The sequence below is a fragment of the Callospermophilus lateralis genome, chromosome 2 (assembly GCF_048772815.1).
Source record: "Callospermophilus lateralis isolate mCalLat2 chromosome 2, mCalLat2.hap1, whole genome shotgun sequence".
NCBI classification, from domain to species: Eukaryota; Metazoa; Chordata; class Mammalia; order Rodentia; family Sciuridae; genus Callospermophilus; species Callospermophilus lateralis.
In genome coordinates this window covers 12,333,087-12,358,609 of record NC_135306.1, presented here as the reverse complement: position 1 = coordinate 12,358,609, position 25,523 = coordinate 12,333,087, and the positions used below count along the sequence as shown (strand labels likewise).

Genomic DNA, 25,523 nt, shown 5'->3' with positions numbered 1-25,523 from the left:
TATTTTATTTTTTAGTTTTTGGCGGACACAACATCTTTGTATGTGGTGCTGAGGATGGAACCCGGGCGGCACGCATGCCAGGCGAGCGCACTACCACTTGAGTCACATCTCCAGCCCCTCACGTCATTTTCTTGTGTCAAAAGATTGTGTTCTTTTTTTCCCCCTCAACCACTTGGTCTGGGTTCTACCTAAAGCTGTCCCATTATATTAGTCCATTTTGTATTACTAAATGGAATGCCTGTGGCAAGCTATTTTATAAAGAAAAGAGGTTTATTTTGGCTCATGGTTCTGGAGGTCCATCCAAGGTTGAGGGGGTCACATGTAGTGATGGCCTTCTTGCTGGCTGAGGTTTTTTAAAATTTTATTTATTCTAATTTGTTATATATATGACAGCAGAATGCAATTCAAATCATATTACAGAAATACAGCATAATTTTTCATGTCTGGTTGTACACAAAGAGTCACACCATTTGTATTTTCGTTCATGTATGTAGGGTAACGTCTGTCTCATTCCATCATCTTTTTGGTGGCTGTTTTGAGAAGACAGTATCACATGGCAAGATGGGGAGTAGGTGTGAGTGTGCGCTCTGCTCTCTCTTTCTCTCACAGTTACCAGTTTGTAATCATGAGTACATCTCTCTGACTACCCTATGCAATCCTCATCACCTCCCAAGGGTCCCACCTTTAAACGTTATGGTGTTGGCTTAGAACAAACTTCCATTCTTGTAATACTTCATAATGGGGATTAAAGTTCAACACATGAACCCTTTAGGGATACGCTCAAACCATAGCACCCATTAACTATGTGGTCTTGGTCAAATCACTTTGTTTCTGGGTTTCTATTTTTTCCATATGGACACTGAAGGGGTGATGGTTTCACAAGACCCTTCAATTCTCAAATACCAAGATTCTGATATTTTATTCAATATATATTTACTGAGCACGTATTACATGCCAGGCCCTATTTTAAATTCTGGTGATACAGCAGAAGTAAGAGTTCCTGTTTACATTCAACTAGTGAAGAGACAAAATTGATTTATATATCATGTTGGGTAGTGATAAGTTCATTAGAAAATGAAAAACCAAGGAGTGATGAAAAGTGACGGGACTGTACTTTTAGGAGGGAGGCCAAAACAACCACTTAATCACTGACATTTGAGCAGACATGAGTCAAATGAAGGAGTGGGCTCTGTTCTGTGGCCTTGTGGCAAGAATATTCCAGGCAGAGAACTGCTGGAACTGAGGTCAAGGAACTGAGGTAGGTGCTCCCTTGTGCTATGGAACAGCATGGAGGCCAGTATGGCAGCAGCACAGTGAGCAAGGGGAGAAATGGAGGCAGCAGGGTCAGACAAGTAGTCAAGAACAAGTCATTGCTTTCTTAAGTGGACTCCTAAGTTCAGGAAATAATGCCAAGAGTTAGTAAATGGGACAACATCAAATTAAAAAACGGCACAGCAAAGGAAACAATTAGAAATGTGAAGAGAGAACCCACAGAATGGGAGAAAATCTTTGCTAGCTACTCTTTTGACAGAGGATTAATATCAAGAATATACAGAGCTCAAAAAACTTTACACCAAAAAAATCAAGTAACCCAATTAATAAATGGGCAAATGAATTAAGTAAACATTTCTCAAATATATGAAAAAATGTCTAATATTGCTAGCAACTAGGGAAATGGCAAATCTGAGATATCATCTTATACCAGTCAGAATGGTAGTCATTAAAAATTCAAATAATAATAATAAATGCTGGAGAGGATATGGAGAAGAGGGACACTGTTGGTGGGACTGCAAATTAGTACAATTGCTATGGAAATCAATGTGGAGGTTTTTGACATTGAGGAAATCAATGTCAAAAGACTATGTATGGAACTACCATATGACCCAGCTATATCACTTCTGGGTATTTATCCTAAAGAATTAAAGTCATCTTACTAGTGATTCATGCACACCGATGTTTATAGCAGCACAATTCACAATAGACAAACTATGGAACCAGTGTAGGTATCCATCAACAGATGAATGGATAAAGAAAATGTGGTGTATACACACAACAGAGTTTTATTCAGCCATAAAGAAAAATAAAATTATGTCATTTGCATGAAAATGGGTGGACCTAGAGACCATCATATTAAGCAAAATAAGTCAAACTCGGTTTAAGGGTTATACTTTCTCTCATATGCAGAAGCCAGAGAGGAAAAAGGAAAATGGGTGGGGGTGGATCTTCTCAAAATCAAAGGGAGATCAAAAGAGGAAAGGGACCAAAAAATTGGAGGTGGGAAGTGCTGGCGAGTGATATTAGCCAAATTATATATTATTATGTATTATGTGCATGCACATATATGTAACAACAAATCCCATCAATATGTACAATTATAATGACTTTTATCATTTAAAAACTTATAGTTCTTTGGATTTTATTGTAGGTGTGATGGAAAGCCCAGGTTGGTTATGAATGCCAGGCTGAATTAAATCTCCTGGCTCAGTCTCTTGAGTAGTTGGGACCACAGACATGTACCACCAAGCAATGGCTTGAGAAATTATTTCAAAATAATTTAAAAGGATTGCTCCAGTTACTGTGTGGAAAACTGGCTATAGGGGGCAACAGTTGAGGCAGGGAGATAATTAGGAAGATATTACAACAGTTCAGGAAAGAGATGACAGAGGCTTGAACAAAAATGGTATTGTGGGACTTGGTGAGATGTAGTTGGATTCAAGATGTATTTTGGATAATTGACAGGACTTATCCAAGGACTGGATATAAGCAGGAGAGAAAGAGAAATCAAGGATAAATAAGATGGAATCAAATTGTATTTTAGGAACATAATGATTACACACAGGAAATGGTTAACATTTAACTTAACTTTTTGGTACTGAGGATTGACCCCAGGGGCACTTCACCACTGAACCACATCCTCAACTCTTTTTATATTTATTTAGAGACCGGGTCTCACTGAGACGCTCAGGGTCTTGCTAAGTTGCTGAGGCTGGCTTTGAAATTGTGATCCTCTTGCCTCAGCTTCTGATCTGTTGGGATTATAGGTATGTGCCATTGTAGCTGGGTAACATTTAACTTATAAGGCAAGAAGAAGAGATCTTGTTCTTTTATACAGTAGAAAAATCCACAGATATATTGACTTATTTGAAAATTAACTGCACATCTTAATAGACAAGGGACAGGGTTGTGGAATATCTAGATTCATAAAACTGGGGCAAATGATTTAAAGCATATTTTGGAAAAAAAAAATCGCTCTTCATTTGATCCTTTCTCCCACTACTGAGATGCCAACCACAGAAAGTCACATTTTGCATTTGATAAAATAGGAGCTGAAATTAAGAAGACAGTTCATAATTCTTTCCTGAACATTTTCTTCAGTTCTTCACTCTTATATAAATAAAATGATAAGTGACATGAATTTAGCAAGAGTGAACCAAAGAATAATTTTACTTAAAGTACAGGTTACTTCTTAATAGTAGACCAAGTTAACACTTGTATTTTACAAGCCTTTCATGAGACTTCTTTCAGCATATTTATGATACACATATTTCTTTTGAAACTTCTATTTTGAGAGGGAGACTCACTAAGGTATGAACTGTAAGTTCAAACAGTCACATTTGCAATGAGAATAGCCAGTATCTTTTCTTATCGCTAACAATAGAGGAAGGTAGGCAAAAGGGTGAAGAAAACTGTCTCTCAGGTGAATTCTCCAACTGGAGTCCTCTGCAGAGAAGACACCTGGAAGCAGAACTCCACCTGGACCCCCTGAGTGGAAATAAGCCTACTAGAGAGCTGCAGTCTTCATTCCAATAAATGGACCAGAGAAGACACAACCACACAGTCACTGTCTAGCATTTATTCACACGCAAGGGTAAGAATTGGTACAAATAATAAACAGTGCTTTAAATACAAATAAATAGTTCTGGTTTCTAAAGAAAACAATTCTATATAATTCTAAGTTAAGTATTTTCTAAATTCCTATTAAAAATAGAAGGCTATTTGCATTAAGTTCTACTCCACCATAACCCTTTGAGGACGTAAGGATAAGTGGTGAATTCTATACTCCAAGAAGTCACCAGAAAGATGGGAGATAGTTTACCCACCTCCCTGAACTATAACCCTCAACTGGAAAGAGAATTATTTGCATCATAGATAACATAGCTAATAAATGCAGAAATTATTTGCTATCTAAAGATATCTAAAAACACTGACCTTGGGAAAAGTGATAAGAATTTCTCTGAATCAGTTCTGTGGATTCTGAAACTTCACTGAACTGAATTTTGATTTCCAACATTTTAAATTCATTTAAACTCAAGGAAGACTTAAATTCCCATAATGAAAGCTTCCTCTTGCTAGGAATGATGGTGGAAAACAGTCTGTAATCATCATGAATGGCACCTGGAGTAAGTAACAAAGTGATTTACCTAGTAAAGAAGCAACAGTGCTGCCCAGTGAAATAGTCGGTCAAGTGTGGCACCAAAATGACCACAACTGTGAAGGAACAAATCTCAAATCTGTCAGTTTATATATCTAAGTTGTTATATTTTGAATGTTCAAAATGGAAAAAATATCTAGGGTAAGTATGTTCCATAAATGAAGGATCACTTTCAAGTCATGCAGTTTTTTAAAACTACATAAAACATGAGGTGTTGAAATCTTGGTGCCAGAATGGTGCCTGCTCCACTGACTTTCTGCCCAAGATCATTTGACCTCTTCTACTCAGACTTCTACATGATTATCAGAAAATAACATATTTGATAATGACCAACAATGTTTAGATTTTCCAAAAAATTTTGCTTTCTATTTAGATTGATCATGATACAATTCCAAATAGAACAATCTCATGCTTTAAAAACAATGTCATGCAATAAGTGCAATTTTAAAAGTCCTGTGTTAATAACATTTGGTATTATAAGAGGCAAGATTATTTGATTTAAAAAAATGATTACTATAGAATAAAAATTAGATTTCCAAACAAAACTTTCATTGTGGTATAAAATGCTAAATTTGATTCTATAGTCCATTGATGCAAACAATTTTAAGATCTACACCACATTTTCCTAATTGGGATTTTGAAACAATAAGCATAATTCTTAAGCAGATTACTACAACGTTTGCTCAAAGGACAAGCTCCCTTTTGCCAAGAACTCTCTTTTTCAGTTTAGTTGGAGGAATTTCTGTTATAAATTCTTGAACAGCAGTTCTAAACATGATTTAAAATGTCTTACTTTCCTCCCTCTTAACTTTTTCTTTATGTTGTAAAGACATGTGCACAGAAAAATGTTCTTTTGACAGAGGTTAATAAATTTAGTTTCCTGATTAAATAATAACATTTTGTATGTTTGACTTTCTCTCTGGCATACTATATAATGTTTCTGTAGTTACGAATCCAAACAAACCAGCCAACTAGAGCATCCCAGTGTTCAAATCAAAATTTTGGACACAATCCTATTTATTCTGGATGATGCTCAATTCTACACATAGTTCGGGGAAGACACATCCATAAGAACATCCAAAATGTTATGTTACCAAACTCTAACATGTGATTGTGCTCTGTTGGATAGTACCATCCACATCTACAAAGTACCAAGGCAGAGGAGTCAGGTGTGGAGACCAATTTGCTTTTGCTGCCACAGTAATTCACAACCATCATCTTCGAGATTTCCAAGCTGTTCTAGAATAAGGAGTAGTCCTTTTTTTATCTGGTGGCTTAAAGTAGGAATAAACAGGTGCTGCTGGATACTCCGCATCAGGATTTTCTGCCATCATTTTCAGCTTTGCTTCAATGGCTTTAATCTTTGCAGTGACACTGAAAAACAGCAAAGGATCAGAATGGGCCTATGTTCTTTCAGAACGTACTTGTATATTTCATCTCCTTGTGCCTCTTTAGAAGCAAAGAGATATTTAATTACAAACACTTCAACATTTCATATAAAAGAGAGAAAGAGGTATTAAAAAAAAAAAAACCCTGTCATTTTAAGGAAAAAAATCAACTCTAAAGCATGATTAAAAAAAAATTTTTTTTTAAAGAAAGAGTGAGAGAGAGGAGAGAGAGAGAGAGAGAGAGAGAGAGAATTTTAATATTTATTTTTTAGTGTTTGGCGGACACAACATTTTTGTCTGTATGTGGTGCTGAGGATCGAACCCGAGCCGCACACATGCCAGGCGAGCGTGCTACCGCTTGAGCCACATCCCCAGCCCCCACATGATTAAATTTTTAATACAGGCCTAGACATTCTTAACTTTACATGTTGTTATATTAATTCTTTAATTCTTCACAGATGCTATTCTGCACCTTAGTGCTTAGCAGAGTAGGTGCTCAAGGAGGATTAAAACATGGCATCAGTTTATAGTCTTTATTTTGCAGAAGAAAGTGAGACAGAGGGAGGTTAATTTGACCAATGTTAAATAGTAAATGATTGAACTGAGATTTGAAAACAAAGCGATTTCATAGCCTATGCTATTAACCATCACACTGCACCACCTTTTGAATCACTGAATAATAATGGAAAAAAATATTCTGGAGATCCTATGAAGTCTCCCTTTATTAAAAGATATGTTTTATTTACAATGAACCAGGCATAGTATCCAGCATTTTATTTATGTTGTTTCTAATCCGTATAATAAGCCTATAAGGTTTACCATTCATATTTTATGGGTGAATAAGCAACTGCACAAGCAGAAATATGTTCAAGGTTCACACAGTTTACAAACTGCAGAGCTACAATTCAACTCCAGTTCATCATCAATGTCTTCGCTCTTTCCTCTCCATCAAAGCGGGAATCCAGCAACTTTGTATTACATAGAAAGGAGAGGCTGTGAAGTTGTGAGGAATCTGTTTCTGACTGAGGTCACTGCTAACTCCACACAAGAAAGCACTCAGACAATGAGAATTTTTTGGACCATGGATTCCTTTATTTTCCATTCTTGATGCCGGCAATGGTCTATTGTAGTGAGAGAAATTTGGAAGCAGTGTATATATGGTCTTCTAGGGATCCTCAATAGGTATACATCTGCTATACATATCCATAAATTTTCAGAGGCAAGAAATTTAAAATTAAGTTCTCATAAAGAAACAATTAAATGTTTAAACAGATGTTTATCCTGACTTGAATATTACACAATATACACGTGTTGAACATCACATAGCACCTCATAAATGTGCAATTTTATGTGTCAATTAGAAAATTTAAAAGAAACCCTCAAGTTACAATAAAAAGAGTATTGAGGTATTACTGGGATGCATTTTGGCTCCACTTCTATTAAAGTGACGGCCCTTCATTCTGTTTAAAAAAACAACCTTCTCTAATTAGGCTTAGATGTTAGTAGAAAAATGTAAGTTGAGATTCTTTGGATTAAAACAGAGATGGAAAACACTAGGCTATCTGGTAAATAAGTATTGAATACTGGTCATAAGAAGCTAAACACATGTTCATTGTAACATGGAGATATTAAAAAATGAGTCCAGTCACTCATGCCGTAAGATTTATGATAACCTCCATGGAGATTGACCTGTGATTGAGGAGGTTCGGATCTTATGGGGAGAAGAGTATAGTAGATATAAACTCCCAGTGAATCTAGAAAAATCCATAAATGTTTTGTAAAACCTTTATTTTTTAAAATTTCCAGAAGCACAGAACAATAAAGGCAATATAAAATAAAGAAAAATCATGACATTAAACTTATATAAATAAGTATAAAAATTAATTTCAATTTACCAGTTTATCATTCCTGAAAATATTCCAGGATCAATCCCCCTTCAGTTTAGTTTGGTGGAGATCATATATGATAAAGGCATTTTCCCCTCCTGTTTGGTCTTTCATCCAAATAGATATCACTTTCCTAACTTTATGACTATTGACTTCTGATCCTTATGTATCACTTATGTTCCTTCACATATCTTCTTACCCTGCCCTGGAAAAATCTTTAGATCTATATTCCTACATTTACTGTCTGGAGCGACCCTGAAGTAATAACTAAAGGACTGATTATATATAATATTATATATATATATATATATATATATATGTATATATATATATACATATATATATGTATACACACACACACACACACACACACACGTACATATATATATATACACACATTTTTTTTTTTTGACTGGGGATTAAATTCAGGAGTGCTTTACCACTGAGCTACATCCCTAGCCCTTTTTATTTAATTTTGAGACAGGGTGTCACTAAATTGCTGAGGCTGGTCTTGAAATTCTGATCCTCCTACTTCAGCCTCCCAACTTCAGCCTCCCAACTTGCTGGAATTACAAGCATGTGCCATCACATCCAATATAAAGACTAAATTCTCAAGTCTGTTAGACCTCACTTTGAATTCTAACTCTGCTATTGGCTACTTACATAATGGCCAAGATATTTCACTTCTCTGAACTTCAATTTTTTCATATATAAAGTGATTTTTATTATACTTAAATGACATACTGCATATAAAGTGTTCAGCACAGTGCTTGCTTCATAGTAAGGTTGTTAAATCCTGGGTATTGTTATTATTACTAAAAATTTCTCGTAGGCTACAATGTGGAAAAAAAAAAGAAAAAAAAAAAAAAAGAGGGGGAGAAAGAAAACAAAACAAAAAGCCCAACTTCTACTTCTGTTCTACTACCCATTTACCTTCCCCTTTCTCTACCCAACCCTTAGTGCCCTGTTTTGAATTAGCTCCAAAGAAATAACTGACAATCATAGAAACTAGAACCAAAACTATTATAGTTGATGAATGGTACATAGAATTAAATATCTGAAAATGAAAATTTATATAAATGAACTCAGGGATAGTGAGGAAATCAGTGTATAATGGCAAATGCCAAAGGGACCCAAGGTTTTACTAAAATGCTTGTTTTTAAGGTGAGAGCTGTGTCTGATATATCTTTGCATCTCCAGTGTTAAGCACAAGGCTTGGTGTGTAGCAATTTTTTTTTTTTTTTTGGTACTGGGGATTGAACCCAGGGGCACTTAACTACTGAGCCACATTCCCGGCCTCTTTTTATTTTGAGACAAGGGCTTCCTAAGTTGCTTAGGGTTTTGCTAAGTTGCTAAGGCTGGCTCTTGCCTCAGCTACCAAAACTGCTGGGATTAAAAGTGTGTGCCACTGTATCGAGCTGATGTGTAGTAATTAAACCTGCCCTTTTAAAGTGAGTGATTTCTATAAATGGGGAGTACAGGATTATGGGGTGTACATGATCTTGGGGGAGATGTAAGAAGAGGAAAATTTATACATTCTAGAGGTTAACTGAACCCATTTCTCAAGACATCAAGTTAGCAGATTCTATTCTAAATTAAGAGTCTGAAGATCCACTATGTTCTGTGTAAGTGAAGGTGTGCAACAAAGAGAGCTCGGGCTCTTGAACAACTGTGTCCTTCTATGGTACACTGTCTTACCTTAGGTTAGACTGAGTAGGCTCAGTGCTTGAGGAAGGTTCAAGACTGATTGGAAGAATCTTGTCATTTTTGTTATGATCGTATCTCTGAAAGAAAAGGGGTATTACTTTATGTGAGCAGAAACCAGTCCTTTATTTCAGTGCATGGGATCAAAAATGCTAATCCCACCCAGTTTTTCATCAACATTTTCCAGATAATTTTAGGACTACTTTACCTAGAATTAATGCAAAACTGTATACAAGTTGGTCTGAAAGCTGCAAGTTTAGAAAACAGTTGAGAAGCTTCCATCTAGCCATTAGTCCTCCTTATTTGGTAGGAAAAGAATTTCAATGTTTGAATTCACAGATGGTGCAAATAAGCAGCAGGGTTGCCCTCTTACATTTTTATTTTAATTGTCACATATCGCCTCTTACAATATTTGCTTTATCCAAAGCACTTTAAAATTCTGCTAACTTTTGCAAAGTACCAAGCATAATATTTAACTCAACAGGACTGAGTGGAAGAAAAAAATATTAACAGCTTTCAGTTGCTGATACAGAAAATATTGTATAGTAAAAGAGTTTAATTTGATGCCAGATAATTACATATTTCTTGTAAGAAGTAAATAAAATATTAAGAGAGCAATCAGGAGCCTCTGGTCAAAGATTTACAGGAAGAGAACCACGAGGTACAGATTTTCAAATGAAAGACAGGAATGAAGGATGATTTCTCTTGCATGCCTTTTCAATGAGATGCAGAGCAAGAAAACGACAGCCAGTTTGGCAAAAGAGACTTGATTTTCTTTTGAATAAAAAAGCATTTGGTAATTCTTCTTGTTTCTATTTTTAAGGCAAAGTGTCCTAGAAATTCAGAAGGCTCTGTGATTACCTGAAGTGCTCATAAGGATCCAGTGTCTAAGCTTTTGTGTTTTTCAGTTTGGACTTAGTGCTTGAAAGTCTGTTTAGTTTCTATGATTCTTAATGGGGAAGCTTGTTGGGTAGGGTTGAAAACTATGCTCATATAGCTAACAGCCAAAGCCCCAACTCGGACTGTCAGAAATTTTTTTTGCAGGCAGGTCTGTCAAGACACACTGCAGAAGGAAAACTGATTCTTGGGACTGCTCCAGTCCACACACTTCACCAGCTCTGTGCCAGCTGGAACAGAATACCATTCACCTTCTTTTTCTTTTATTTTAATGGCTACAGCTTTTCTAGTGCCTTCTTCCAAGAGACCAACTGCAGGATGAACAGGGCAGTTTGCCACTTCTCAGGGTTGGAGACAATATAGGCACTGCAAAAAGTCCCACAAACTCGCACTCTAATAATTCTCAAGATCTCTGGAGTAAGGAAATGCCAGTGCTATAAGCACTCAAGAGAAACTACCCATTTCTCAAGCATTTAGAATAACCAAATTCAAACTCTCCATAGAGACAAGAAGCTGGGAAGAGTCTAATAATGCCTAAAGCAACTAATTTTAAAAATAAATACATTTTTTCCCTCTGAAGAACAACCCCCACTGAAAAAATGATAGAGGTCTGAGTATACACATCAACCACATGGAAAAATCAATCAATAACAGGATCTGTGGGCATGTGGAGAGAAACAACGAAGGAACTTAATCCCTATTGAGATGCTTCTCAAAAGAAAAATCTGGCAATACACATGGTATATACAAGTAGGAGACCAAAGTATGGCTGTTCCAGATGCGAAGAGGCTGGGATGCAAATGGAGACATGGGCAACTGTCTTTCAGAGACTCCCTGAGGATGAGGCAAGAAACTGTTTTTCTAGCCACTGAGCCATACCTTTACTTGAGCATGTGCCCATCGTACCACCAGCTTCTTAGACAGTGCCAGCTTGCCATTGAGACACTGGATGGCTTGTTCTGCTTCCTGTCCAGAAAAGAGATGAAAGTTGGTCATAAATTCAAAAGCTTATTTATCACTTTGTATTCTTATAGGGTCTTATTAGCTTTGATGGCTGAGTTTCTAACCAAATTACTTTTGGTAAATGCTTGGCAAAGGGTTTATAATTTTAAAAAGCAGAGTTAAAAAAAGGTATAAGTCTTTAAAAGTAAGACAAAATTCAAATTCTGGCTGTTAGTTGTTGGCAGTATAATGTCTGGCAGGTCACTTAATGTCTCTAGCTTTGTCACCTATAAAATATGGTATACTATTACATGCTCCTCAGTGGTGGCTGTAAGGATTCAGAGTGCATGGAAAGTGTGGAACATATGGTAAGCAATTAACAAATGTTAGCAAACATCATGGTTCTTATTCAGTGATACCTTTCTATACACCTCCAGAAATTTTAATCCCTACATGGACAATAGAACTATATCCTGGACCAGGACTTACTCCCTGGATCCAAAGTGAAAAACAGCAATGGCTTCAAAGGATATGGGAGTGAAGGAAACTAGGCCGGAAAAAGCAGGATTGAGTCAAAGAGACTGAACAAGGTATCTGTGTGAGTCAATCTATGCACCTGGTTTTAAGAGCCACAAGTTCCTTGACCCTTTCCCCATCAGATATTGGAGCAACAAGGTTGAGAGGAATTCCTGAAGCTGGATAACAGTCACTCTAGGTCACTCCCAGGAAACCTGGCTATACTTTCTCATCCTGACACATCTGTTTTGCCCTATTTCTGTCCATGAGGCACTGAGCCAAATGTAACCCAAATTTAGTGGAGGCAAAGAAGTCCTTAAGGAACAGAAGATGAATAGAAAGTCCTAGAGGGCAGGGAGAGTCTAAAACTGAGCATAAGACAAATAAGCACTGGTTTTGAGTGCTTATTTGTCTTATGTTCTGTCCCTCCAAAGCTCATCAGCATGGCATTCCACAAATATTTTTTTTGGTACCCATGTGTGTCAGGCATTGGATATTAATTGACCATCCTGGTTTCTCTACAAAATAATAAGTCAGACTGCTAAATAAGAGACACATTATCCTTTTTAGATTTCATTTGATAAATTAGAACTTATATGGTATTCTATTAGTTCTGAGGTATCAGCAATAGTAAGATGTCAGCAAGGGATAAGTGTTTTTAAAAACAAATAATCTAAAACATTATTTCAAAGTTCAAGTATTTGATGACACTGAATGTCAACTGTGTTTTCATTTATTCTTTCTGTAACATAACATCCCATTATAATGTACATTTTTCAACAAAAATTGAAGCCAAAAGAAGTTGAGACATATGCTCAAAGTCAGTAAATAAAAGAGTTGAAAATACAAGTATGTTTTGTGACTTTTAGTCCAATGTTTTTAAACCAGCATTTGTTCCCAACATGACTTCTGATTTTAGGAGTCTGTAAGAATCCTCATCACACTATTATCAGTAAGGAAAAATAAAGTATTTAAGAATACAAACTATATGGGTATTCTTTCACTTCTCTCAAAAAGCTTGAATAATTAGAATAACATATCACTTATTACTATTTACAAAATTAGAGAAAATTAAAAATACCCAGGACCGACAGGAACAAATAACACCCTCAAACAGTCTCAGAACATATTGATACAACACTTCTAGAAGGCATTTTGATAACTGTATAAAATAATAAAAAACCCTATATGCATGACCTTTGAGGTGCCAATCCATTTCCAGAAATGTGAAAAACATATTTATACATATAATTACGTACATATAATATATAATTACATATACACATATAGTTAGAGAAGATATTCATTATTGTGATGTTTACACTAGTCAAACATTGGAGATAACTTAAGCAGCTTAAGACATCGAATACTTGAACTTTGAAATAATGTTTCAGATTATTTGTTTTTAAAAATTTTAAGAATTTGGGATCAGTCATATGTTATATAATGAAATATATAGTCATAAAAATGTCATTAGCTGGGCTGAGGTTGTGGCTCAGCAGTGGAGTGCTCACCTTGCACATGCGAGACTCTGGGTTTGATCCTTAGCACCACATAAAAATATATGAATAAAATAAAGATATTGTGCCCAACTACAACTAAAAAATAAATATTAAAAAAATGTCATTAACTTTTATTTGCACTGTAAGTCACATGATGACAAAAAGTTTTAATATATTTTGAGGGGCTAACATAATAATATGATCTTATTTATGTTTATTTGTATATATGTGTACGTGTGTGAATGTGAAGAAAGAATAAAACTGGAAATATATATCACTAAATATTAAATGATTTCTGTGTATTGGGCTTAGGGATTGAAAAATTTTTTGGTTTCTTATATTCATCCAAAATAAGCATGTATTACTTTGTTTTTTTGGTACCGGGATTGAACCCAGGGGCACTTAACTACTGAGCCACATCCTTAGCCTTTTTTATATTTTATTTTAGAGATAGGGTCTTGCTAAGTTGCTGAGGCTGGCTTTGAACTATGATGCTCCTGCCTCAGCCTCTCCAGCTAGTGGGATTACAGGCATGTGCCATTACACCTGTCTGTAAGTTATTATTAATAAAACAGTAACTAGGCAATGTTGCTAACATATAACAAAGTTACAGAGAATACCAGGTAGCATCTTTTTGTTTATTTATATATATATATATATATATTTTTTTTTTACATTTATTTTGTTTATTTTTATGTGGTGCTGAGGATCGAACCCAGGGCCTCACAGGTGCTAGGCGAGCACTCTACCGCTGAGCTACAACCCCAGCCCTGCATCTTTACATTTAATAACATTCCAGTTCTATCTCTTATCAATGTATTTCTACTGCAAAAACTAAATTTAAATATAAGAAGATATATATAGATGGACACAATACCTTTATTAGATTTATTTACTTTTTAAGTGATCCTGAGAATTGAACCCAGTGCCTCACATGTGTGAGGCAAGCACTCTACCACTGAGCCACAATTCCAGCCCTGAAAAGGGTACATTTTTAAGAAATCAAAATAAAATGAAGTTTGTGGGTGGCTCACTATAAAGTTTCTGTACCACAGGGCAAAAATTCTGAAAGAAAAGGAGGTTTTGTTGGCCAGCCAATAAAGAAACAAAACAGGATAGGAAGCGGGAATACCCACACACTCCATGTGGGTATCCCAAATCCTTTGCTAAATAAAGTAGGTTGGTCGCTTTATACCTTGAGCCTGGGGAGAGGAGATCTTGCAAGCCGTTCCTTAACTGTGCATCTTTTTTAGTATTTGCCATAAGGCACACAGGCAACAAGAAACTGCTGGTCTAGTACACAAGAGATGCACAAATGATTATGGAGTATGGCAATTACCAGGAAAGGGGGAGGAAAGCAAAATTACCTGCTTAGTTTCAAAGTTAACAAAACAGTACCCTCGAGGCTGTCCCTCCAAAGCACCTGACTTGTGGAAGAGGAAGTCGAACTGCTTCACCTTACCAAACTTCTGGAGGAGTTTGAGGAGGTGGTATCTGTGGAAAAAGAAGAGGCTATGAGATCACTGGGAATTCTGCTGGTCTCTCAGCCTCAAGTGAGAGATAAGAGTAGGAAATAATGTGTCTTAGGGATAAATCTCTTGCCCTTGCCCCTGCCTTCCTCCAAACTGCTGTTTACTTGGCAATCAGAGTTGTTTGACTCTCTTTGGAATGGGAACTAGGAACTCTCATACCCATGTGTCTGTCCAACATAAAAACACCAAACAAAAAACCCACATGTAACAAACAGCTGTCTGGCCCACAAGCATCATTTGTTTTTCTTTTGGAGAAAAGCTCAAAAATAGTGTCAATTTATTTATTTTTAATTTCTTGGCAATGAAACTGTATTTGTGAACAACTGTTACTCTATCAGAAATATATGTCCACACTCCAAAAGCTAAAGCCTATCCTATCTCAAAGATAAACAAAGTAACAAACACATATACATTCATACAAGCAAGCAAACTAAAACAGGGCTGGAAGACTTCCCTAGATTTTGTAGTTAATTATTAGACCCAAATTGTACTTGTAAGAAATGCCAAAAACTAAACTACAGCTAGTGGCACTTCCATTCAGTGCTTGAGAGTTTCAATCCCTGATATCCTGGACATAGAACTATATGGAACTATGGGACCAGGACTAGTCTCACACAGAGCAGGGGAATCAGACTAGACCCTGTGAATCATCCAGCTATACATAGGTAATTAACCAACTTCGGTCACCTTAATGCAGTTTATACTGTGGGGTATGATCAGTAAAGAAAGTAGATTGTCAAGGAAGAAATTTATTCCTGGCAGGATGTTCACTCCAAGCTATTGCTTGCCACTCTGCTCTTCATCCTTTTCTTGGATTCCTTACTCTAAAAGGTACTTAGTTTCAATAGGGCTTTTAAGTTATTCAAACAGATGTGGCCTTAACAGGTTGCTGCGGCCAATCTCAATCCCGACTTCCTGTCATCTGATGTAAGAGTGAGACAAACCAACAGCTCTCCTGTTTCCTTTTCCTTTGGCCTTCCTCCTGGCATCCTCCGTGCTATTGAAATGGAGTCAAGGCTTTCTCTAAACAATAATGTCCCTGTGATACTAAAAAGGTATCAGCCCACATGCTAAATCTGTTATTACTGGGAATTCCACCCCAGAGGGAGTCAGTCAAGATGTCATTATAGCCACATTTATATTTACATTGTTTTCTAGGAGAAGCTCATCAGAATTTTATTCTTGAGCAAGAATCTCCTTTGGGAGGCAGAAAGATATCAAATAGATCATAAGCTATACTAAATTTGATACTAATGTACATCAACAAGTAAGCCCATTATCCTGGATCAAGTATCTGACACTGTGGAGCAAAAAAGAAATAATACAGACTAGTACTTGGGCAGGATGGAAGGATCCCAAGGCATATTGTGGACAGTAATCCAGTCTTGGGAACTTGTTTTGAAGGGAAAAAAACCAGGACCCCCTACTTTCTTAATTCCCAACTCCCATCAGAAGACCTCAACAACCAGTGAGAATATAGGAGGTGACTCTACAGGAGAAAGGGAGACACCTTGAGTGTAAATTTCTTTTGTGACTTGATTATCTAAAAGGCTTACAGCAAGGGCCAGTCTCTCAGACAATAGACAAGGCAGGTTAGAGTCTCCCCAGGGTCTTTCATTTGCAGCTGCACCTTCCACTTACTATAACCATTCAACCTTTATACAGTGCTGTGGAATGGTGGGTGAAACCCATTAAAAAAAAAAATCTAAGGCTACTGTGGGCTGGCCATCTTTTCATTAGTTTCATTCTGCTTAATAGCAGGAAGGTAATGTGATTGGCATTTCCTAGGAAATGAATTTTAATTTACTCAGGAAAAAAAAAAGCCAACAGATTATTCATTGTAAAGCTAACAAACACATTCTGCCTGAGAAGTGCGACCTTAAGATTCCAAGAACATCTGCTTAGGTCTGTGTCTTTCAACTTCTACAGGATTTCTTTTCTTGTTTGATAATTTCTTGAAATTATCGGAACACCGAAACAAAAGGAATGAAATGTTTACTATTTTCCTTCCTGGAGATGGGGACTGCAAGCTCTGATAGTGAAAAAAAGCCTGAAGATCTTGCTCTCACATCTGCAAGCACTTTTATCTGCTGCAGGAGCACAGGAGAGCTGCTACTCAACAGAGGCTTGCTGCACTTATGAAATGTGTGCCCCACTGCCCTCTGGAGTGAGAATTAGCACCCCAGTTCCATCACATCTCTGCAGCTTAAATCAGTGTTTCCCGTAATGAGTTTTTAAAAAGTGTTCCTGCCCGGTTACACAGAAGTAATCTATACAAATATTAAAACAGACACCTACTATGTGTCAAGAACCAATTTAGCACTTGGACTATCCAGATGAATAAAACTGTTTTTAAGGCCCTTACATTCTGGTAGTGATATGTAATCAAACAACTATAAAATGGTGTGATGCTTACAGGCACAGATGAAGAAAGTTCAATTGTGTAGGGAAGGTGGTAATTCAGGAAAGATTTGTGAAAGGCGTGGCATCTGAATGAGGTGTGTCAGTTTGAGTAGATACCACATATAAAGATACAAAGATAAAAAAGAGTCGGATCCACGGGAGGAGAGTCTAACAGCAGGCAGGGGATAGGGTATGAAGGATGCTGTATGCTTAGGGAATTTAAATTGGATGTTGTATGCAGTAGGAAGTCAATGGAATGACATTTACAATTATCTCTAAGAGCTGGGGAGTTCATTGGTGGAGTGCTTGCCTAGCAGACCCAAGGTTCTGGGTTCAACCCCCAACGCCCCCCAAATAAGATTTTTGTTTTTTGAGATGGGGTCTCACTGTGTTGCCCAGGCTAGCCTTGGTCTCTTGCAATCTTCCTGTCTCAGCCTCTGAGATAGCTAGGATTACATAAATGTACCACTGTGCATGGTTAAAAAAAAAAGAAAAAAAGTTTTTTTTTTTGGTGCATGATTTATCTTAGAGAAGAATTTCTTTAAAAGCACACAGAAGTTACTGAGGTCTTTATATTCTATGCTATGTACCTTGCTAAACGGTTTTATTGCAGTTCAGATTTAAGTAATCTAACAGTAAAGGCTGTTTCATGCAAACCAAGACATAAAAAGAAGCTTGGAGACAGAAGGAAAAATAAGAAATGGGTTGAGAAAGAAACAGGTTTCTCGGGGGTAAAAACAATGCTCTCACATGCTCCTGCATTTAGTTTCCCTTGCATTCTAGTTTATCTTGTGAATCCCTGAAAGTTTGCATCAGGAGGACACTTCCACTTAGCTGGCTCTCCACTGACTTTAAGATTACTTAATATACTCCAAATTGACCTCCCCACTACAAACTGGGACGGCTCTTTTTAGCTACTCTATGGTCCCTGCAGGGACATGAATTATTTATATTCCTCAGGCAAAACCCCTCAGGTGTCCTCAGCCAAGTAAAATGAAAATGAAAACAAAAAAACCTCTCAGGATCTTCTTCAACTCTCTTCTTTAATCATGTTCTTCCTGTCTTAGACTCACCTACTGTCTATAAGTTCACTGTCTCTACCTAGGTTGACAGTGATGGCTGGCCTGGTTTATGGTAGCCTATCCTAACTAATCTTGAGCTTCAATTTCTGGTCTTTCAATTCATCCTATATGCTTGAGGTCTAATTTCTAAATTAAAACATCACTTTCATGAAGTCAGTCTCCTGCCAACAACCTACAAAACAAACAAACAAAATTCCCCACAATAAATCTCTTCTACATGGTATTCAAATGCGTCTACTAAAATTAAATTTTAGACTCTATCTTAATCTGATGGTATTCTATCTAACCATCTGACTACTCTATTCATTACCATTTACTTTTTTTTTTTTTTTTTTGGTAGCAGGGATTGAACTCGGGGCACTCAACCACTGAGGCACATCCCCAGCCCTATTTTGTATTTTATTTAGAGATAGGGTCTCACTGAGTTGTTTAGTGCCTCACCCTTGCTGGGGCTGGCTTTGAACTGGAGATCCTCCTGTCTCACCCTTGAAAGCCTCTGGGATTACAGGCATGTGCCACCACACCAACTTAATTACCATTTACTTTTTAACCTCTCCTTCAGCCAAAACATTCTGCTCACACATAAAGATCTTTCTTATTCCTACTCTTACATTTTTATTTATTATTTTACCTTCACTTAGGATGCTTTTTCTATTAAATTATACTAGCTTTGTTCTCACCCTTCTCCTTCTTATGTATAATGTAGTAGTTATTATTTTGGCTTTCTACATAGCACATTCAATACTGAAAAAAGTCAGTATTAACCCTTTTAGAGAAAAACTACAATTCGGAAAAATAGATGTCTAAGGATATTAGCTTTTTTGGTTTTTCCATTGAAGGCACTGGTAGTGATATTTAAAGATACGTTTAAACCTTATAGTTCAACTGGGTCCCACAATTTAAAAGAAATCCTTACATGTTTAAATTTAAAACAGGATACCTTAGGTCATGACTGTTCAGTTACTCAGACTATTAGAGTATTTGTACAAAGTGCACTAAATTAGACAGTGGTAAATTAGTTCTATCATTAACTACTTCGGTAAATTAAGCCAACTCATTTAACTCTTTTTTTCCTATAAAATAAGGAAAATAATATCTGTTCCACTTATCTCCCAAATTGGTTGTGAGCTTAAATAAGGTCACTATACAATATTAGAATTAGAAGAAGATGTGTTCATATCATTTAGGTGAACACTTTCATTTTATAGTAAGAAATATGAGTTAAAATATAGTTAAGGAATTATAGTTGAAAGAACATGGTTTGGACTCTGTCACTTCCATAAATAAGTGTTCATCATTACTTCCTCAAATCCAAGTCTCTTAAGATCTACTTAGTCTTTACCTATATCTCTGGTATTTAGTATAGGCTAAATAGGTCAATACCACAATAACAAGAAACCTAATTAATTAGGCAGTTAGTAAGGAATGTATGTTCTGTTTAGACTGATGGACTTTCTACCATAACTTGAGTAGGATTCGGATTAATAACCAAGAGGCGTGCGCACACACAGACACACAGACACACAATATGACCAGAACCAATCACAAAATAAACTCAGAAAAACTGAATGGGAAAGTGCTGTTTTTGAAATTACCTGCTTTACATATTCTTGTAGATACTGATAGTAAATATATACTGTAATTGGTTTTCTAAAAGAGGTAAGAAAACATTTGTATAGGACAGACATTCAGTTCAGTTTATGAAAGAGATCAAGAGGAGAGGTGGTAAAGAGTAAGGATACATACATAGGACAGAGAGATAAGAAGGGTCAACTGATGGGGAAACAGTAGGAACTGGCAGCAATTGTGGGTGGGGAATAAGTTTAATTGGGAAAACTGGAGGATGCTCTGCAAACCTCTGTCAAGAGTCATTACAAATTTAGAGATTTAGATTCAGTTAATACTTTCTGAAGATTTATAAGATATACCTTATGTGAATCTGTGTTTTATATATATATATATATATATATATATATATATATATATAGATAGATAGATAGATAGATAGAATGACTGTTAATTATACATCTAGACTCACTGTTATTTACCCTGAGAGGAAAGGGATCCAAAAGTTTATATATGTCAACAACCTTGGAAGGAAATCATATATTTCCATAAGTTAAGACTTTACTAAAATGTTATGGTTTTTTGCTTATAATTAAGTAAATTAAATGAGGAAATGCTAGACTTTCATGTTAACCATAAAGTAGTTATGTCTTTATTTAAAAATAAATTAATTACTATTTAATAAATCAGTTTAATAGATGAAATGTTTTTAGGTAAGGAATTCATAGAAGAAAACTAGCAAAAATATATACAGAAGTGGGGACACCCTAGGTAGAACACACACTTCTGGCTGGAAAGGCCGTAATCTGCAGTTTGGTACTTGATGTCGACATTTGGCCTGATGTAAAAAGGACAGAGGTGTCAGTAGGAAAGTTTTGATTTAATGTTCTTGTTAAAGCTCTAACTGAAAAAATTTCATAATACTCCAACTTATGACATAAATGGAGATGGCCAATGCCCATCGCACCTTCCTGACAAGCAGGACACAATTAGCATTTAATGGAATTGCAGCCAACACAACCAACACTGTTTCCAGGCTTGAGATTTCCATTCAGACAAGCAGAGGTGGGAATGGAAACCACTCTTGAAAGCAGCATCCCCTGAGCTAGGGTTTTAGATGATGGAAAAAGTTTCTCTGATGAATAGACATTGAGAGATTGAGCAGATTCACATTCATCCTCATGGACCATTAAAGAGAACTGAAATATATACTACATTCTGGGGTCCCTGTGACCAAGGTAGTATAATATAGGAGCAACATATCTTATATACCATCATAATTTCTAGAGGGACTTATCTACACTTATCTACAGTTAGCTGATCTGAGCTCCATCAGATTTAAGGAGCTAAACTTTCTATCATGACCCAGACCTATAAATTTACATACCTTTCCTTCTCTCCTCATCCTGATCCTTAAATACACCTCCTCTCATGCCAAGCAGCTCTCTCCTCTCTTCTTCCCTTTGACACTATTCCAAAGAGAGTAACTTTCTAGAGCTGATGAAATACTCCACACCTGCTTGAATCATTGGCTCAGCTCAGTTCCTTCACCCATTACTACTCTGCTACCAACCCTCACCTTCCCCCTGCAAAAAACAATTGGGGAAAGAGGAAAAAAACTCTCAATTGTCTGTGACCTTGTGACTTTTAGGCCCCACTTTCCTCTACTGTAGTTTAAGAGAGCTGGATTGTATCAGAGGTTTTCAAGTGTGCTCCATGGAGCCCTGGAAGTTCCACAGAGTTTCTTCAGGATTGCCACAGAAAGAATGGCAGCTAACAAAAGGCTTTGGATATATATCCTTTTTGACATCAGAGTAGCTATAAGCTTTTATTTCATATGTAGTTTCTGATTATTTTCACTTTATAACAGCATCCCTCAGATTTAAAAAGCCTAAAAACTGTTTAGCATGGCACACAATTGACACTCAAATCATTTGATGAATAACAATAAAAAAACCAAAGGAACTGGGATGATCTCTGAGATCTCTTCCCACTTTCGCCTTCTGTGATTCTGTAGTTGCTTACAGGAATTGGAGTCAAGTGGCACCCCTCTGCTTATCTGCAAAGGTACTGAGACTCTGCTTATTCTATCACACTAGGAGACAAAATATGTCCCAGGCTGATTTTCAAAAACAATTCCCTGTAGCCACTGGGTACAAGGATTCAATAGTTGGAAATTGGAGAACAACTTTGGCAAGTAGGAAAAAAGAGGTATATGTTTTAAAGGATTCCCAAGTCTGTGTTCTCACAGTAGCAGAGTGCAAATACAAGAAAAATGACAAAATAACAGGCAAATGACATTATTTCCCATTCAAAGACAAAACATAAATAACAAGGTCAAAAATACATCCTACACCCTTTTGAAATTCTTCTGAGCAGCACCACCACAAACATCCCAACTTTATAGGTAATGAATTAAGGTGACTTAGACTTACTCTGTGATTTTGGGGTCCAGGTTGCCAATCCATAATCTGTGCCCTTCCTGTAGAGAGCCCTCTGAAAGGATGGATGCGTTCTCCAAGGGAAGAGTTTTGGTTTCTGCTTCCATCAATCTCTATGAAATACTAAAGGCAATGTGAACATTCAGGCAGGAGAGGAGCAACCCTGTATGAACATGAGTCTTCAAATTCAACCCAGCAAACATTTACTCAAGGAGGGCATGTCCTCCAGGCAGACTTTCTGAGGCCTCAGTTACTCCACAACAATGGCCCCAGAACCAGTTTCCTTGAGACAGCTCCTCCAGTAGCTAGAGCACAGAAGCTGCCATTTCAGGTGAAAGAGGAGTGGCTGTGTGGAGAAATTCAAGCTTTCCTCCTCTTCAGCTAGAGGCCAAAGTTTCTATTACTACATGACACTTGAGTTTAATGACTGTCCCTGAAATAAGCTTTGGAAGAACATTAACACCACTGAAGAGGATGGTCAGAGAAGAGCAGTATTATATCCCTTTTCCTCATAGAAGAAGCAATACTGCCAAAGGAAGAGGCAATATAGAAAATCTGCAGATTTTGGAGTTAGGACTGGTCTGAAAGCAGCTTGTGTGACTTGGTGAATTATCTGAACTTTCTATGATTCAAATTTCTCAAATATACTAATAGAGATGATAATTCTTATATTACAGAATTATTGTGAAGATTAAAGATAGTACTTAAAAAAAGCCATTAAGCACTGTATCTACCAATAGTAAGTTATCAATATCAGTTATTATCCTGTTTAATATCCGGAGAGAAAGTGGGTTGAAGAGACTAATTTACCCCTAGTTATTCCAGTTCCACCATTTGCTAGTTGAGTAACTGGGTAAGTTACTTAACCACTTTTGCCTTGGTTTTCTCATCTGTAAAATGGGAATAATACCTCACTGAATTGTGCAGATTCAGTAAGTTACAGGCCTAAAGCATTCAGAACAGTGCATGGCACCTAGGAAGCATTCAAGACTGGTAAATTATCACCAGTCTTAGTACCTCATGTTATGGCTAAGGAGAACAAGGATTTCGATGGACACAGCAATGGAAAGAGCAGAAAGCTTGGTGCCAGAACACCTAGCTTTGAACTGTGGCATTTCCACTGGAAGTTGCTTTTCTCTGAGCTTGTTTCCTCATCTTTAAGTAATAAGCTTTGCCTTGCTTATAAGTTAAGATTGCTGAGAGAACAAAAAATGAGATGACAGGTAAAAAGAGATAATAAATGTATAATGTGATCGAGAAAAAAGAGGTAAAGGGGTTAGGAAGAAGGCAGGCTGTGCCAGACTTCAGAACTCCCTGCTAGAAAAAAAGTGTCCTATATATTCCAAAGGGCTCAGCACTGTAGAAACTGTCTTAACAATAGCTGACATATATTGACACTGCCATTACCTTTTATTCTTCTAAGTACACCCGCAAAACCTAGCACACAGCAGTCCCTGGTTTAGCTGTTTGTTGAGCATGCTTATCTATTCCCTGCACACTAGGGTATTTTTCTTGCTTTCCCACTCACATCTTTAACCTGTTCAGTAACATGTGACAAGCAATTATCAACTGCTAAAGCCTGAGCCATGCACTGAAAACAAAGAAATGAATAAGCCATAGCTCTTGCCCTTACTTCCTGAGAGGAAGGTGATACAGACATATATAGAATCCCAGGAGTGAAAATGGGAGAAACATTTTGTCTTCATTCTGCTTTTTTTCCCCTCTATTTTCTCACAATTCATTCTTTCAAAAAAAAAAAAAAAATTGAGTTGTCAATTTTCTAGGTAATGTCTAGTTAATTATTGGGCAGTGAAGAAGCAAGTTCCTGCCCTCAGGATGCATGTATTTGGAAGGAAATTAGATATAACTAGTGATAAATGCTGCAAACACAATGAATCTGGGTGATCTGACACGGTTTTGGATTACCTTAGATTGAATGGAGAGGGAAGGCCTCTCCGAAGATGATGACATTTGAGTTGAAATTTGAATGATAGGAACTTCTAAATTTTTCATGTCTAAAACCACCAACAAAACCAAAAGCTACTTAATAGTGCAAAAAGGTACTATGTTTTAATGGGAAGAATGCAAAATACAGGGCTGGAGAGATCTGGATTTGAATCCTGACTTTTGAACCAAGTTACTGTAATAAGTAACGTCATCTCTCCCAACAGAGTAGAGTCTCCTTGATTCTCTATCAGTCACTTTTTGTATTCCCATATAATACGAATTCAAGGAGTCAGTTAAGGGCTTATTTTCTGTTACCCTCACTAGTAGCTAAGCTCGAAGAGAACAAGGCCTTGCCAATCTTGATTATGCACTTAGTACACTGCCTGGCGGCTCATGGCTGGTGCTCAATATTTAGTAAGTGAATGAATGCAACAAGGCACTTCTCCAGTTGAAGCCTCAGTTTCTGCTTCCTTCCTAGAATGGGTACAAACATTCCTATCTCTGAGGTCGTTCTGGGCCTTAAGTAAGACTAAACTGGGACAGCTCAGCACAGGGTTTTTCGAGGAACAATAAGATGTCATAAAAGATCAAGACGGCACAGGACTATCAAAATTCTTTAGATCTGCAATGGCGATAAACCCTTAGGTTAACAGAGTTCACAGTCGACACCTGTCCTCCCAGCTGAGCAGCAACAACCCTGGTAAGCCAGTAATAGTTAATCGGGGAAACTCAACTCCAAAGAAGCAAAGGGACCTGCTCCCCGAGACTAACAACGGCGTCAAGCCTGGAACCCCGGCTTCCCAATTCTTGGCTGCGGATTCCCAGAGGCGAGAGGTTATTACTCGGATTGTTATTTCCGGGCAGCAGCAGGACAATCCGGGGCGGGGCCTGCGAGCCGTCCTGCCAGGCGGCCTCTTCTAATACCTCCTCACAGGGATGCCGGTGAGGTGCAGGGACACGTCGCAGTCGGACTCACCTGGTGGCCTCGGCGTTGTATCCTCAGCTCATGCCCCGAAAGCAGGTCCTAACTCCGGGTCCGACGGACGTGTAGCTCCGTCCGCATCAACACCGCCCGCAGCCAGGCCGCCCGTGACGCGATACGCCTGCGCCGCCGCGCCGGCCCGTGACGTCACGACGCCCGCGCCGCCGCGGTCGCCTCCGCTGTCGCACGAGGCTTGCCCTAGTAACCTGGGCAATAGCTGGTGAGTGGCCTCCAAGGGTCTCGCGGCGCGCGCAGGGTCCAGGTGCCAGAGACCGTTCTTCAAGGACCTAGGCCCTTATGGCA

General features: G+C 37.5%; 2 protein-coding genes across 11 annotated transcripts in view; one reads left to right on the top strand and one right to left on the bottom strand.

Annotated features, from left to right (window-relative positions):
* Positions 1–3,833: 3,833 nt before the first annotated feature.
* On the bottom strand, positions 3,834–25,350 carry Rbm18 (RNA binding motif protein 18). Of its 2 annotated transcripts, none has more exons than XM_076845538.2 (6): positions 25,215–25,350; positions 22,286–22,414; positions 14,635–14,761; positions 11,187–11,273; positions 9,405–9,490; positions 3,834–5,806 (listed from the first exon to the last, which is right to left on the bottom strand). In XM_076845538.2, exons 2-6 carry the CDS (start codon positions 22,396–22,398, stop codon positions 5,647–5,649), a joined length of 573 nt encoding a protein of 190 aa, XP_076701653.1. In that variant the 5' UTR covers positions 22,399–22,414; positions 25,215–25,350; the 3' UTR covers positions 3,834–5,646. The 2 variants fall into 2 exon arrangements, with proteins under 2 accessions (XP_076701653.1, XP_076701654.1); XM_076845539.2 differs by having other exon boundaries at positions 22,286–22,404.
* Mrrf (mitochondrial ribosome recycling factor) overlaps positions 25,139–25,523 on the top strand; it is a 70,025-nt gene continuing 69,640 nt past the window's right edge. For 2 of the 9 annotated variants that reach the window (XM_076845529.2, XM_076845530.2), the window contains exon 1: positions 25,139–25,440. In XM_076845529.2, coding sequence (XP_076701644.2) covers positions 25,175–25,440 — 266 coding nt within the window. In that variant the 5' untranslated portion in view covers positions 25,139–25,174. The remainder of the gene's footprint in view (positions 25,441–25,523) is intronic. The other 7 variants (XM_076845533.2, XM_076845528.2, XM_076845527.2 and 4 more) reach the window with 6 other exon arrangements.

What these genes read in the sequence shown, in the direction of transcription:
- Rbm18 (XM_076845538.2), bottom strand. Translation starts at nt 22,398, where the DNA reads ATGGAAGCAGAAACCAAAACTCTTCCCTTGGAGAACGCATCCATCCTT. An exon ending in CTGGACCCCAAAATCACAGA is followed by an intron (nt 14,762 to 22,285) that starts GTAAGTCTAAGT and finishes CTTTTTCCACAG; the next exon opens with ATACCACCTCCTCAAACTCC. An exon ending in CCTACTCAGTCTAACCTAAG is followed by an intron (nt 5,807 to 9,404) that starts GTAAGACAGTGT and finishes GCTGTTTTTCAG; the next exon opens with TGTCACTGCAAAGATTAAAG.